The 15036-nt window shown below is 42.5% G+C and overlaps 1 protein-coding gene, 3 non-coding genes and 1 pseudogene across 5 annotated transcripts in view; all 5 read left to right on the top strand.

Moving 5' to 3' along the window:
- ldhd (lactate dehydrogenase D) overlaps positions 1–15036 on the top strand; it is a 51405-nt gene that overhangs the window by 33445 nt on the left and 2924 nt on the right. For both annotated transcript variants that reach the window (XM_085414892.1, XM_085414893.1), the window contains 8 exons: positions 8635–8776; positions 8918–9059; positions 9694–9853; positions 9935–10134; positions 11575–11703; positions 12136–12263; positions 13174–13264; positions 13760–13871. In XM_085414892.1, the coding sequence (XP_085271018.1) occupies positions 8635–8776; positions 8918–9059; positions 9694–9853; positions 9935–10134; positions 11575–11703; positions 12136–12263; positions 13174–13264; positions 13760–13871 (1104 nt within the window). The remainder of the gene's footprint in view (positions 1–8634; positions 8777–8917; positions 9060–9693; positions 9854–9934; positions 10135–11574; positions 11704–12135; positions 12264–13173; positions 13265–13759; positions 13872–15036) is intronic.
- Positions 373–7389, top strand: LOC146666768 (uncharacterized; annotated as a pseudogene).
- Positions 5433–5503, top strand: trnag-gcc (transfer RNA glycine (anticodon GCC)). Its single transcript has one exon. It is a non-coding gene; the product is annotated as a tRNA-Gly (tRNA).
- On the top strand, positions 7235–7305 carry trnag-gcc (transfer RNA glycine (anticodon GCC)). Its single transcript has one exon. It is a non-coding gene; the product is annotated as a tRNA-Gly (tRNA).
- On the top strand, positions 7843–7913 carry trnag-gcc (transfer RNA glycine (anticodon GCC)). The gene has a single exon. It is a non-coding gene; the product is annotated as a tRNA-Gly (tRNA).

Raw genomic sequence — 15036 nt, 5'->3', positions numbered from 1 at the left:
AAAAACCTGTCTCTGCCCAACTTCAGGTTCCAGCATTGGGACCCTTCTCCAGCTAGCCGTGGCATTACATGCATCAGCACCACCTGTGACCCAACCATTTTCTGCTAGTGTGCTTTTAAAGCAGGAGATACCATCAGAAGACATCCAGCAACCTACAGTCATGTGAAAGTTAACATATTAGTATTGTCAAACAATTTGGCATTATTATTATTATTATTATTACATGATATGAGCAACCACTGAACTATTACTATTGTTTCCCAGAAAGCTCTACTTTTGTCGATGTAGTCCTCGTCATCGAGTGCTCGCACTGGACCCATAAAGACAGGTGGACGGATTTTTGTGCTGGACCACACACGCTAGACACGACCCATGAAAGAGACAATAGATGACTTTCTGCAAAAGCACCACGGGAAGAAAAACCTTGTGGATCAAGATTATGCAAACAAGGTCCATTGTTCTGCTACAGATCCCAACGGCTTGCTGCACCGCACATGTAAGCTACACATATCCCGTTATGTGAAACACTTGGCTAAGCTTCTAAACACTTCTTTGAACACAAGCCCAGAAAAACTTCTGCAGACTCAGCAACTGTGGCACTCTTTAACAGAAGGGAGTGAGACAACCAGTGTTCCTGTGGTCACCATGGAGCCAGCTTACTTAAACCCACCTCCTCCTGCCCTGTCTACACCTCTGACACAAGTCTCAATAGAGAAGATTGTGGAACGCATCTTAGAGAATCAACAGCAGGAGCAACCTGAGGAAGGAAGGCAGAAAGATTTGTCTTGCCTGTGGACAGCCCAAGTCCCAGTATGAGACAGATGGATCTTCCATCCACTATTTTGTACCATCGAGGGCCTGTGCCGTATTTCTATTGTTCAAAGAAGATACATCAAAGTTATGCTGCTGAGGGAATCGGTAACCCTAAAATGCCCTTTGAAGAATTTGTTCAGGCTGAATTTTTCCAGAGGGAACCGGACGCCACCTCTGCAGATTCAGCCACAGGGACCAAATAGTCCACACATTCATACGGGCTTCCCTGAAGTGGCAGGAAAACTATATTTGCTGCGTGAAGCTTGTGGATCAAGATTATGCAGACATGGTCCATCGCTCTGCTACAGATCCCAACAGCTTGCTGCATCCCACATCCAAGGTGCACGTATCCCGGTATGTGAAGCACTTGGCTAAACTTCTCAACACCAATTCATCTTTGAACATAAGCCCAGAAAAACTTCTGGAGACTCAGCAGCTGGGGCACTCTTTAACTGAAGGCAGTGAAACAACTAGTATCCCTGTAGTCACCATAAAGCCTGCCGTCTTTAACCCGCCTCCTCCTGCCCTGTCTACACCACTGACACAAGTCTCAATAGAGAAGATTGTGGAGGGCATCTTGGAAAGGCAGCAGCAGCCTGAGGGGAAAAAGGCAGACAAAGACTTGTCTTGCCTGTGGACAGCCCAAGTCTCAATATGAGACAGATGGATCCACCGTCCATTATTTTTACCAGAGAGGGCCTGTGCGCTATTCCTATTGTTCCAACAAGGTGCATCAAAGTTATGCTGCTGAGGGAATCGGTAACCCTAAAATGCCCTTTGAAGAATTTGCTCAGACAGAATTTTTCCAGAGGGAACCGGATGCTACCAAGAAGAGGGAGAAGAGAAGGATGGAGGAAAAGCAGATTCAGCCACAGGGACCTGAAACAGGGACCAAATAGTCCACACATTCATACGGGCTTCGCTGGAGTGGCAGGAAAAATATTTGCTGCCCTTTGAAAGTGTACTCTATACAGAGACAAAGGCGTGGACAAGGAAATGACCTGGAAGGAGTTTCAGGAGTCTGCTTTCTATGAGGCAGAGAGACTTAGATGGAAGAAAAAAAGAAAGAAAAAAAAAAAAGGAAAAGAAATGAGGAAGAAACAGTTGACACTGTACCTAAGAGTTTTTTTTCTCTAGTTACATTTCTTTTGTTTATATAAATAACATTGTAAATGTAAAAAAGTAAATTGTTTTCTGCAAAAGTATCACTCTTCTTTATAACCTGTTAGAGTTCACCTACATGTTTATATAACTGTATGCTTACCATCAGGTAATCTGTTTTAAAAAAAAAATAAAAAAATAAAATAAATTGTTAGTGCTGCCCTTAAATCTTGTACATTATTTCTAAGTCACGTCATGTGATGATAACAATCACACTTTCTCTAGAGGGGTCTCACAGCTTTTATCTTCATAACCTTCTGTTTGATTTATATTATTAGAAACACGACTGCTTGTCTTTTACCTGTGTGACTGTACAGCCTATGTCAGACATGTCCACCAGACAGAAGAATCAATTCAGGACAATGTCTGAAGTTATCTTTAATACATGCAGCGAACAGCTGGAGATGGTCCAGACACTTTGGCTGTCACACACAACGCGCTCTGTTTAGACCCAGACCAAACAGTATTGTTTGACTGATGGCCTTAATATAAAGACTTAGGACTTTATGTTTCCCAATTTTTGCTTTAAGTTATTTTGTTATTTACATAATAATGTAAATAACCTAATAATTATCCTTATTGCTGTTTTAGAGGAGCGGTGCTTCAAAGGATAGTTGCAGATTTCTGTCAGAATCTGCAGATTATATAGTACAAATAAAATGTTCACGTTTCTCCAACGTTGTCTTCCCAACAGTTTCACTGACATCTACACTGGATGGCCAGGAAGCGTTCGCAATGTCTTATCGGCCGCTTCTCCGGAGCTGATAATTGGCATCTGTCTTGTGTCAGTGACGTAAAAGACTGATTTAATGTAACATGACCGTTCAAACAGCAGTCGCTTTCTAAAACATCGGATATGTATCGGATTCAGTACCACATATGAAAGTGACCCAGATCGGATTTGTGCCGTTCACACTGTCATATCATGATCGATATGGGTCGCATTGGGTCCAAAAAAAAAAAAAAAAAAAAAAAAAAAAAAAAAAAAAAAAAAATTCCCTTCCTCTGTAACTGCCCAATGTTCCCCTGTCCTTGTGCTTCATGCCTCAGAGTCCCAGACACAGTCTGTGGCATGGAGGTATGCCAGGTGAGCTCATACTCGTGGTGCATGAGTTCGTCGATTTGGTTTGCCATGTTTGCTGGAGATTTGTCAGTCCACCTCAGCTCATCCGTAAAGACTTGCAGATGGCCTTTTTGGATGTCAGAAAAGTTCGGTAAACCTTTTGGACAGTTTCTCCAGCCATCGTGGATTGTCAGCACACCAGTTCTTGTCAGTCATGAGGATAGGATGTAATACTGACCAGTGGTGCCAACAATTGGCCTGCCCACACCAGCAGAGACCACTTGTAGACGAAAGCAACCATGGAGTCATGGCAAGATGTATTTGTTTCTTAACCTGACAATGATAACACACTCTGGTTTCCATATAAAGAAGGGGTGGAGCTGGAAGAAATTTGGAGATGGTAGGTCAGCCACTCAGGTTGTGGAGGGAGACGCCGGAGTGAAGTGGCGTTCCCTTGGAGTTACGCACTGGTTGAGACCCAGGCCACAGTCCAAGATCCTGAAGCTCAGTCTTCATCCACAGCTTCTGGTGTGAAGAGAAAGTCCAGCTGCTGAGGTCATGCTTATAACCAGCCATAGCTGGCTGAACTGAAGGAGCTAAAATTTAAACATAAATATTTGAAAAGCAGTGTTACTCTTACATTGTTTCTCTTAGAATACATTAAAAAAAATATAAAATTTTTAAAAATCAGCGTTACAGCAGCATCACTAGTGCTAAAAATCTAGGAACTTTTCACGTGCTGTACACGCTCACCTTCTGTCCACAAAGTGCTCACTTTTGAAAACAGCAGTGAAGATGTGCAAGCAGCATCTGTACTGGGTCCTGAAAAAAAAAAATGAATGCAGTCTCTCTGTAATTAATTTGTGCAAATTCTGAGCGAGATGAAAAGATGAGAAAATGTAAAAGTGATTTTGAATAATTAATGATCTATGCATTAAGCAGATGTTTAAGTGAACATCAACCATAAATGAAAATGGAGAGAGACCGGGATTTGACTCAGGCCTGATTGAGCATGCATCAAGACAGGTTCATTCGTCATTTTCATCATGCCATTTTACCACAGCTGATTAAATCTAACCGCCTTTACCCAAGCGATAGAAGCTTCCTTAAACAAATCAAGTAAATGAAATCACAGTGGACACTTCTGTTACCTTTAAAATACACCTGAAAAGTTAATCTGTTGGTTTACTCTCATTACAAACAACGTTTCTTACTTTTGATGAATGAACAAGGATCGCTGAGATCTGTTTCAGGTGGTACATAAGTTGTCTTGTTTCCTGAAATTTAAAAGTGGGAAATTTTTAAAAAGTGCCGCATCTCAAACTCACAACAGCACAAGAAGGATCACGATGGTTAAAAATATGACACCTGAAGTTTAGCACTACCATAGAGAATGAAAAGGAAACTGCTTAGGCCTGTTGAGCTAAACAATCCCAAGCTCCCACGCGGGAGGCCTGGGTTTTATTCCCAGCCACTGCAAAAGTTCCTAGCGCGCAATAAGCAAGCAATACTTTAACTTCAACCCAGTAACTCCTAATACGCTAGGACTCATCTTAATGGTCGTGCATCATAACAGTTTCCTGATTCTTTTCAAGAGATTCACTTTTTATATTTATCTTTCTGAGAAATCCTTTCATGTCCTTATTGATACAGCCCATATCAAAGTACATTTCGTGTGAATTAAAAAGCGCAGACTAAAGCAACGTCTACAAATTCATTGTTCTCTCTCACTGACAGTCCAAAATACAAAAGACTAAACGTGTTAAATGTCATGTTGTAAAAGATAATTGCAGTGCTGTAAAGATAATACTCTAACAAAATGTTTTATCTTATAACCATATTCAGTCAGTCAAGTTTACCAAACTTTACCATGAGGGATGTGACATTCAGTAACTTGGAAATTCTATTGTGACGACAAACGTTAGATCTGTTTAGTTAATTTGTTTTATTTAGTAGACTTTTGGTTATTGCACTTTCTCTCTAGCTTCTCTTCAGTTTTTCGGTTCACTGTCCAGTCAGCTAATCATTTACCTCCGTTAATGAACACTTTCAAAAGCTTAGAGCTTCCAGATTCTCTGAGTAGTTGAGGATACCAGTATAAATCCTAGGGACACCTCAGTTTTGTTCTGTACCCAACTGAAGTAGGATCCAAGGAAGAAATGTAGTATATGACGTTTGCCATTTAAGATTCATCAGGCATTGGTACAGTAGTGAGCACTTTTTGAAAGGTGTTCATTGTCTTGTGACTGACTGTGTTGTTAGCCAATTTCAGTTTCACATTCAGATCCACCCTTGCTCTTCACATACAGTTCCCAACACTTAGAGAAAACCCTAAACAACGTTCTACTGGACTGTGGGCCGTCCTCTCTTTTCTGTGCAAAAGTTGCTGCAGCAAGCATTGGTGGTTCAGTGGTAGAATTCTCGCCTGCCACGCGGGAGGCCTGGGTTCGATTCCCGGCCAATGCAGGGCTTACTTTTCTTCCCTCCATCTATATATTTTTAAATCTGAATCTATAAAATGCACACCTTTAAAACTGCTTCTCTCTTAGTCAGAAATCAAACATTGACAGATGTTGTGCTACCTAGGGGTTAAAATGAAGTGTAAACCTATTGTAACATTACCCTAAAAGGTCCAGGGGATGACGGGGAAGTAACAAAAGGTGTCCAAATTGAAAAAAAGGAGACAGGGAGGCAAATGGTGAAATTAAACTGAAAAAGAGGCAAGCCGCTATCACCTTTTAGAGAAGGAAAACAACAAAACCCAGATGTTGGTCAATAAACTGAACAGTGAGTCAAAGGAAAAAAAAAAAAAAAAAAAAAAAGGGTTAGTCACCAAAACAGTCCTCTCCACAGAGCAGGGGAAACCAGTCACCATACGCACAGCTCACTAGCTACAAAAACCAACGAGGCTCTCTGGCACCCGCTGCATATGCAAAACCACCAGCATTGTGGAGGACCCCACACACCCCTAACATACAATCTTCAACCTTCTGGCAAGAGGTACCGGAGCAGTAGGGCCCTCACTGCCAGACAGCAAAACGGTTTCTTCCCCCAAGCCGTCAAACTCCTAAACAGATCAGTGACTGGACTGACACACACACACACACACACACACACACACACACACGTCAAGTCACTTTTATCACAACCCACTGTTGTTGTTGCACTTTTCTATTGCACTGTCTAGTGTCGGCGTTATTCTGTTCTGTCTGGTGTTGTGCTGTTTCGTTTTTTGCACACTTACACTTTATGTAGTCCTTTGTTGATAGCCTGTTATATGTAGCACCATGGTCTTGGAGGACCGATGTCGCATTTCACTGTGTACTGCACGACTGCTCATAGTTAAAATGACAATAAAGCCACTTAATGTGGCACTAGAGCTCGCCTTAAGTACACTTAATTGCTAATTAGAGTCAGCTTAGGTAGCACCTAAGGCAGGAGAGATGGCAGGACACACCTACACGTCGTTCCAGACCATACTCCATACCAGTTGGTGGCGGTAATGCACCTTTCACTTGTTTGCCAACCGCCAATATAACTGTAAGAAAGAAAGAAAGACACACCCACACAAGGTCAGTTGGACAGGAGCCCCTGCAAGGGCCATAACACTATATTCTTATGTGAATAACTGGCCAGAGGGACCACTGTCTGTCTTCTGTGCAAAAGTTCCTGCAACTATTCCCCATTGAAGTAGGATCCAAGTAATCGTTGGTTTTAACTTACATCGAGAAACTCCAAGTAGGCTGGCTACACTGAGCTGTGGTTTGTCGCACAAATAATATGACCCATTGGGAAAACCCTAATGTACAGTCAGTGAACCAGGTGGAAACAATTATACACACCGCTGCCTGTCGTCTCTTACCTAGGGTAACTCTGGAGAGAAATAAAGTCCAGCTACTCTCCACGAAATTAGTTCTAGAGCCCAAGCTGTGTGTGATATTCAGTAACTTGGAAATTGTATTGTGACGACAAACACTGAATCTGTTTAGTTAATTGATTTTGTGTAGTAGACACAGGGCTGACAACAATGCTAAATGTGCTACTGGCTGGTGGGGCCGTCTCCTGTTTTCTATGCAAAAATCAGCTTATCACCCAGTAGGATTAGCCTGATGGTGTTAAATGCACTGGAAGTTTGCTTCGTACATGCCGACTGGCCCAGAAAGCCCTCCATTTCCTGTGCAAAAGTCACAGCAGCAAGCATTGGTGGTTCAGTGGTAGAATTCTCGCCTGCCACGCGGGAGGCCCGGGTTCGATTCCCGGCCAATGCAGTTCTTATTTTTCCGCTATATATGTGTAAATCTGTTATAGAATGCACCACTCTAAAACTGCTTCTCTGTTAGCCAAAAAACAAACATTGACAGATGTTGTGTCCCTAGTGTTAAAATGAAGTGTTTCAAGAAAGAAGACCTTAATCTATATACTTGCATGTGCAACTGGCCAGAGGGGCCACTGTCTATTTTCCCTGCAGAAGTTCCTACAGTAAGCAAATAACGGTGAGCGATAGAACAAATATACTTGATGTGGAAGTTTTTCCATGTACGATGGCAAACATGGCTTTATTGTAACCATGGGGTATAACAGACCAGGATCACTGGGTCTCAGCAGTCCTTTTAAGGGTTATCTGAGCAGGTCTTTGTCTAGCCTCTAACATCACTAAAATGTCAGCTGTTCCCCAGTTTTAGTTTCACAGTCATAGTCACACTTAGTCTCATAATCCTGAAATACAGAGAATGCTTGAACAATGTGAAATACACGTGTGTCAGCCGGCTCACCCACTGTCTTCCGTGCAAAAGTTGCTGCAGCAAGCATTGGTGGTTCAGTGGTAGAATTCGCGCCTGCCACGCGGGAGGCCCGGGTTCGATTCCCGGCCAATGCAACTCTAGTTTTTCTCCTGCTTTGTGTTATATTATATAAAGCATGTAGTACCCAATAATCTGGAGAGGCTAAGTTGTCGAGGCCCCTCTCTCTGAGCTAAGGCCAACATGTCGGTTGTGTCTGATGACGGTTTTGACCGCACATCCTGTGTCACGCGACGCAATCTTTGTGGCGTGTCAGTTGGTCATGCAACTTTTGCAACTGTTTAAAAACTTGAGCTTGTGGAAAGAACTTTGCAAAAACCTTGACAAAGTACTGGCTTCTGGTTTTGTCTCTTTCCCCTCCTTATCAGCACACATGCCACAATATTGTCTGAGTAGCGACCCCTTTGGTTTGGTAGAATACTGCAGCGCCTTAGTGGCAGGTATAAATGGCTGCATCTGTGTGATGACAGCATGGCGGTGAGCAAAGCGACCTCTGCAGCTAAATGCTGCCTCAGCACATTTGCAAAGGTGCGAGGAGTGAGCTGATCTGTACTGTACTGATTATAGCACGAGAACATGTAGATTCATACACTTTTATTGGAGAACAACAACGAAACACCTGATGCGTTAGCCTGAACATCTAACACACTCTTACAGGGAGACACAACCTGAGGCAAAAACGTGTGTGGTGAGCTGTGGTTTCTGGCTCAGCTGCTGGGAGCAGTGGGAAGAATGGGTGTGGTTCTTTGGAGAAGTAGAAAAAACAGAATGTGACAGCATTGCATTATTTTTGTGCAGATGCCGTCCTCCAGATGTGGTGGTGTTTCCACGTTGTGTGGAGGAGGTCAGTGCCTTGGCAAAGGTCTGCCACAAGCACCGCCTTCCCATCATCCCTTTTGGCACTGGGACTGGCTTGGAGGGAGGGGTTGGAGCTATGAAGGTGAGATATTTGTGTGGTCATACTTTCTCCCACTTAGAACAGTTAACATCTTTAGTAACAACAATAACCAGCAGGATGTCATCTTGGTGATAACTGTCATAAGTCTTATTTCCTGTGTTTGTTTGTGTCATCATCCTTCAGGGGGGAGTGTGCTTCAGCTTAAGGAACATGGAACAGGTTCTGGATCTCCACCCAGAGGACTTTGATGTGACGGTGGAGCCTGGTGTGACTCGAAAGACTCTCAATGCATACCTGCGAGACACAGGCCTCTGGTTTCCTGTTGGTCAGTCAGGATGTTCACAGGGATTCACACAGATTAAGCATTAAGTCAACACTTTTGACATGAGTGTTCAGTTTAGGGGCGGTGGTCGGGGTCTTTGTGACCGTCATAGCACCAAGAGAACAGCTGCTAGTTATCTTGGCCTGTCAGCACAAGTTGTACCAAAAGATGAAAGAAAAACTACTGCACAGAATTAGTGATGTTGTATGATGTTGATGCTGATTTGTTAAAAAATATATTGATATTATATAATATAATAATATAATGTGATGATAAAACCCCCAACTATGATGGTAGTGTTAAAAGGAATGATGAAGAATACCTAAATAATACTTCAATGCAGGATGTTTTTAGGGTTTTTTCACATGCACAGGAATCTTTGCTTCTCTGTAAACAAGTACAAGAGAGTAGGTAGCAGCCAGATCATTAACTGATCATCAGCAACTGTGAGCATGTGCTACAGGCCTCAGTTAGCATGTTAAAATATTAAAGTTCATGACAGCTGCCCTCTTATTCACAAGTGGTCACTGCGGTTGTCCCAAGTTGTAAATATCTGGGTTATACAAAGTTACTGTCAGATTACAGATGTGTCCTTTTTTAATAATTGACCCAACCCTGGTTATGTGCTTTGTCTCAGATCCTGGAGCTGATGCATCTCTGTGTGGTATGGCTGCCACCAGTGCATCAGGTACTAATGCAGTGCGTTATGGGACTATGAGGGAAAATGTTATAAACCTGGAGGTAGTGTTGGCTGATGGGAGCGTCGTACACACTGCCGGGAAGGGCCGCCGTCCCAGGTACTCACCAGGCAAATGTGATGTATCGTTATGATCTTGAAAGCCTCTTACCTTTGCTTCTGTCTTGGTTTCTCTCCTCAGGAAGACGTCAGCTGGCTATAACTTGACAAACCTGTTTGTAGGCTCAGAGGGGACCCTGGGGATCATCACTAAGACCACATTACACCTCTATGGCATCCCAGAGGCCATGGTGTCAGCGGTCTGCTCATTTCCTTCTGTCCAGGCTGCTGTAGACAGCACAGTGCAGACGCTACAAGCTGGAGTACCCATCGCTCGCATCGGTGAGCAGGAAACTTGGAAATAATGCAAAATAACGGCACACTGTGATTCAGAGGGCTCAATGTTAAGGGATAATTCTGGATTATTTTGAACTGTTAAATAAAATGATGTTAGCAAAATGCACTCAAAAACAAACATTTCAAACATTGCCAAAGTTTCACAGAATAAGGTCCGTGTATCAAACGTTGAGGATCCAGTACTCTAATGTAGAAAGTTCGAAATACTGTTTAAAGGTGAAAATGGTGAAAACATAACTGATCACTTAAATATTCCTTATTTATGTGTTTCTCTCAATTCTATTATTCCCATCATCATCTTCACTGTAAACGCATTGTTTCCTTTCTTAGCGTAAGCCTCAGTCGTGGAGAAAACAGACACATAAAGATTTATAGACATAATGAGGAAGAGACAAAACTTTATTGCTCTTTTCAGAAACGCGATTTTTGCAGTGGTAGTGGTAAAACGGTCTGACCTCGGGGTCCAAACTCTGCTTCAGGTCCCAAAGTCAAACAAACACTGCGGCGTCACTGAGAGTTACAAACTTTAATAAAGTGATCAGTGTGTAACAATTAGGTTTAACATCCAGCCATCCATGAAAACAGGATTTATGAAGTTTAACGGAGTTCAAAGTTAGCAGGGAGTTAGCTCACTACTTTCCATCTAAACATAATATACTATGTTCTGACTGAGAGATTTCTGAAAAATTCAAACGTACAGCTCTGCTATCACTTCCAACATAAATGAAGACAGAAAACTAAACAGCAGTGACGTTTGTAGGGTTACTGAAGTTGGACTAGCTGGTATATAATGTTGTGCTACGTGACTGCTAGTGACACAGCTATGTTAGCATAATATAAACACAGTAATGCTGGAGGATGAACGCTAACTTTTTTCCACTCGTTAACGTGAGGGTTCCCAATGATTAGGGACAAATGCAATCGCATGGCAGGATGCTGTAAACGGACCGAACTTCAGTCAGGAGAACAATAGAGATAATCCATCCACAATACGAGGTTAGTCATTCATATACTGCTGCATGGGCTGGGCTGTAGTTGCATTGTAAGGTTTTAAAAACTGAGCTTTAAAATGTATAGTGGTAATAAAACCCGAGAGAGGCCGACAGTGATCACTGACTGTTTTTAGAGGCTTGGTCAGATTAAATAGAACAAGATACAAAACATTAAAGCATGTTAAAACACAGCAGCCTTAATAAACGCAGAGTAGTTTAGGACCTGGAGGCAGGGTTCATACAGCATCACTTAAAAACCGTATAGAATCCAGGAGGGAAGAATTTATCCTCAAACTAGAGATGAAAATGAGATCAATACCAATTATTGACAGCTGGAACCTACGCAGCAATGATGCAAGTGAATGACTTTAGATCATCTTACCTACATTTCCTTTAATCGTGTGTTTGTCCTGTGTGTGTGTGTGTGATCCAGAGTTTCTGGATGATGTGATGATTGATGCGTGCAACAGGTTCAGCTCTCTGTCCTACCCCGTGACCCCAACTCTGTTCCTGGAGTTCCACGGCTCAGAACAAAGCCTCGAGGAACAGGTCAAAACAGCCGGTGTGTGTGTTTGCTGATATCAGACCAGATGTTCTCCCATTAGATAAAGCAGTTTCTGAAAGATATTGAGCTTTAGTGTTAGTTTCCCAGATATGGCCAGGATATGAAAAGTAAAGAGTCATGAAGTCAGTGAACCATTTGTAAACATTTCAGGGTCCTCGGTTTTGTTGTAGACTGTCGTAGATGTTAACAGTAGTCACAAATATTTGTCTGTGAGGGGATGTGTCCAACAAAGCTTATTATTATTTGTAAACTGGTTGGTCCATCCACTGGATCTCAGGACAGTGCTTCTGAAAACTGCTTAACAGTCACATAACAGTAGTGTTGTGGAAGTGGGAGCAGATTTTCTCTCTTTGGTTAAAGTTTGGATGTAATGTGATTTATTGAAAGCAAGCAAACTCCCATTGAAGGTCAGTGTGTGTGTTTCTACAGAGGACATCACTCAGAGTAACGGAGGGTCAGACTTTCAGTGGGCTCGAGATACGGAAACACGGAATCGGTTGTGGAAAGCTCGTCATGATGCCTGGTACGCTGCTCTGGCTCTCAGACCGGGCTGCAAGGTAAACAAAGTCACCTGCTTCAGAGACCGGACTTCGAGCATGATTTTCTCTGTAGGTCGATTATTTTCATTTCCATCAAACAATGTGGCATCCTTTCTTTCCTAACACATTACCCAGTCCATATCATTATAGACATCCAGCACGATTTTTTTCCATTGAGGCCTCAAAGTGTTCCTTTAATTTTTGAGCAGTGAACTAAACAGTGCGTGGTCGTATCTTATTGGCTACTGCAGTTCTTGTTTGTGTTTTGTTTGCTTGGTATCTTGAGGTTAGAGGGTCCCGCCCCTAATAAACTATGGAAAAGGGAAAAAAAATGTGTGACAGTCTGTGCTGTGCCTTGTTTCTCTCCTCCTGTGCTGTTTCACCTCGTTTGTGGAATAAAGAGGTTTAATCATATTTTGACAGTTTGATTTAAAACCCACTGTGACAGAAAAGAGTGTAAGCGTCCAAACATTTATGGAGCTAACTGTACACTAAAACACCTTTCCTCGGCACTGACACTAAGGAAGGTAAAAAGAAGAAGGTGTATTACAGCGTGAGAGGGCTCTCGTGTTGGGCAGATGTAATATTGCTCCAAAGGGATTACACACAGCCTGCAGTGTGATATTATTATAACTTATCACTGCTGTGTGAAAACTCAGTACCATTCGAGTTGAGGTTGTTGGATATGTTGCCTTTTAATAGTGAGGCTTTGTGTGACAGCGCTGTGCTACACAAACACAGTCACTGCTCGGAGGCACTTTTATGTCTCACTTTATTAACGTTTTAAATCCTGAAGATTGCACAAGACACCTGCTTGATGCCTTTCCAATATCGTGACCTTATCTTCCCTGTGTGTGTGTGTGTGTGTGTGTGTGTGTGTGTGTGTGTGTGTGTGTGTGTGTGTGTGTGTGTGTGTGTGTGTGTGTAGGCCTACTCTACAGATGTGTGTGTTCCTCTGTCTCGACTGCCTCAAATTATTGTGGAGACAAAGGAGGACCTGATTGAGAACAGACTTACAGGTGAGCACACATCCACTTGACTTCACGCTGAAAGCGCACCCACAGCTGAATTTTACACCATGTTGTTCATTCAAGGCACTTGAATCTCTCTTATTCCTCAAAGCATTCATCTTTAATGTTAGAAAAAAAATAATAGAAATTTATGAAAAGAAAATAATTTCTTTCTTTTTGGGATTTCAGTGAACCAGTTTGATTGAGCTTTCTGGTAGCTGGTCAGCTGACCCGTGTGGTGGAGTAGAGAAGCTGCAGGAAGGTTGATTAAAACGTGTAGTTTGAGGTGCATATTTTAACTGAAGGAAGCACTTTGAGGTCTAAGGGATCAATGAATGAGACTTAACTCCTAATACTACAACTTTTAAATACAGGAACTCTTGTTAAGCTCCAGGATGTAGGGGTCATTCTGGTGTATCATCACAAGAGCACAGAAGAAGAAAGTGATGTAAAAAGCTGATGGTTTTTGGCACTGTATTGAATGTGGATGGCTTCTGCCCTCAGGTCCCATAGCAGGCCACGTGGGCGATGGGAATTTCCACTGTCTGATGGTGGTGGATCCAAATGACCCCGAGGAGATGCACAGAGTCCACCTGTTCACTGAGAGACTGGCTAGGTATGGTGTCACCTCGCACTCACTCACAAATCTTCTACCAATCAGGATTTCACTTGTTTTTCTGGAAGATTGTCGCCATCCATCGAGCCGTTCACTGCTTCAGGGTTGACAACAACAGGATGTGAGGACACAGTTCATATCTGTGACTCATTCATACAAATAAATGTACAGTGTTTAATCAGCAGACATTTTATTCTAGTTTGTCATTTTTATTATGACAAACCTACAGTAAGCAGACCTCACTCTAACTGGAGTCCCTGTATGGACATATCTGATGGGTAATACAGTTGTCCAGGAAGTTAAGCTGCATCCATTTGAGGCGACTCGCACTGGACACGCTGCTTTGAAGCTGACAGTTGGTCACTAGCCTGACATATGTTGTCTACCCTCTCATGTTTTAGTCAAAGTTGTCCCACGCCCCCACTGGTAGTTGCGTCAGGCGCTTGCCTTGAAGTTAATAAAAGTTTATCTTGTAATGTGTGCAGTTCTCATTGCCAGTATTTTGTTTTTGAATGTTGTTGGCTATCTAATATGGCCTCTGGTATCGTTGTGCATTGCTTCCTATGTGGACTCTCCCACACAGCACATACAGTTCATGCCCACATGGACCAGCTTCAAGTAGAAACCAGCCCTGCATTCTGTGCAGCTCGAGGAGAGACTTTAAAGCTCCGCCCACCCCCGTGACTGAGCTCGCAGATGTCGTTAACATGATCAAAGTGATAAAATGATTACAGAGTAATCTTGACTGTTTTTAACGTGTATCTGAACGAACACTCCTCTGAAAAGGTTATTATCGCATACAGTAGTAATCAGCTACATGGTAACACTAAAATTACCATTAAAAAACATTTATTGTACTAGCAAAAGACATAGACAGGAGCCTCGAACCACCTGACAGCTGCTGTAATGTTTTATTTATACTTCCTTCAGATCCCATCAAGCAGACACACATTGTTACTGAATACCAGATGTTCTTACTAACAGTAATCTCCTTTTTTTTAAGTCTTATTGGTTGAGCGCGTATGCCTCATGTACCTGTCAGGCAGCCTGGCCTCACTGCTCCATTTTAGCAACTTTCCTTGTTATTACCTTCATTGTCAGTCTCTCTTCAACACGTTTCTCTTCACCCTAATCCTCCCCACACTCGCCGTAATCCTCCTTACTC

This window comes from Rhamphochromis longiceps, linkage group LG7, assembly GCF_057381845.1.
Source record: "Rhamphochromis longiceps isolate RC_006_pf linkage group LG7, R_longiceps_female_GT1.1, whole genome shotgun sequence".
In the NCBI taxonomy this organism is placed as follows: domain Eukaryota; kingdom Metazoa; phylum Chordata; class Actinopteri; order Cichliformes; family Cichlidae; genus Rhamphochromis; species Rhamphochromis longiceps.
This window is presented reverse-complemented; position numbering and strand designations above follow the sequence as displayed.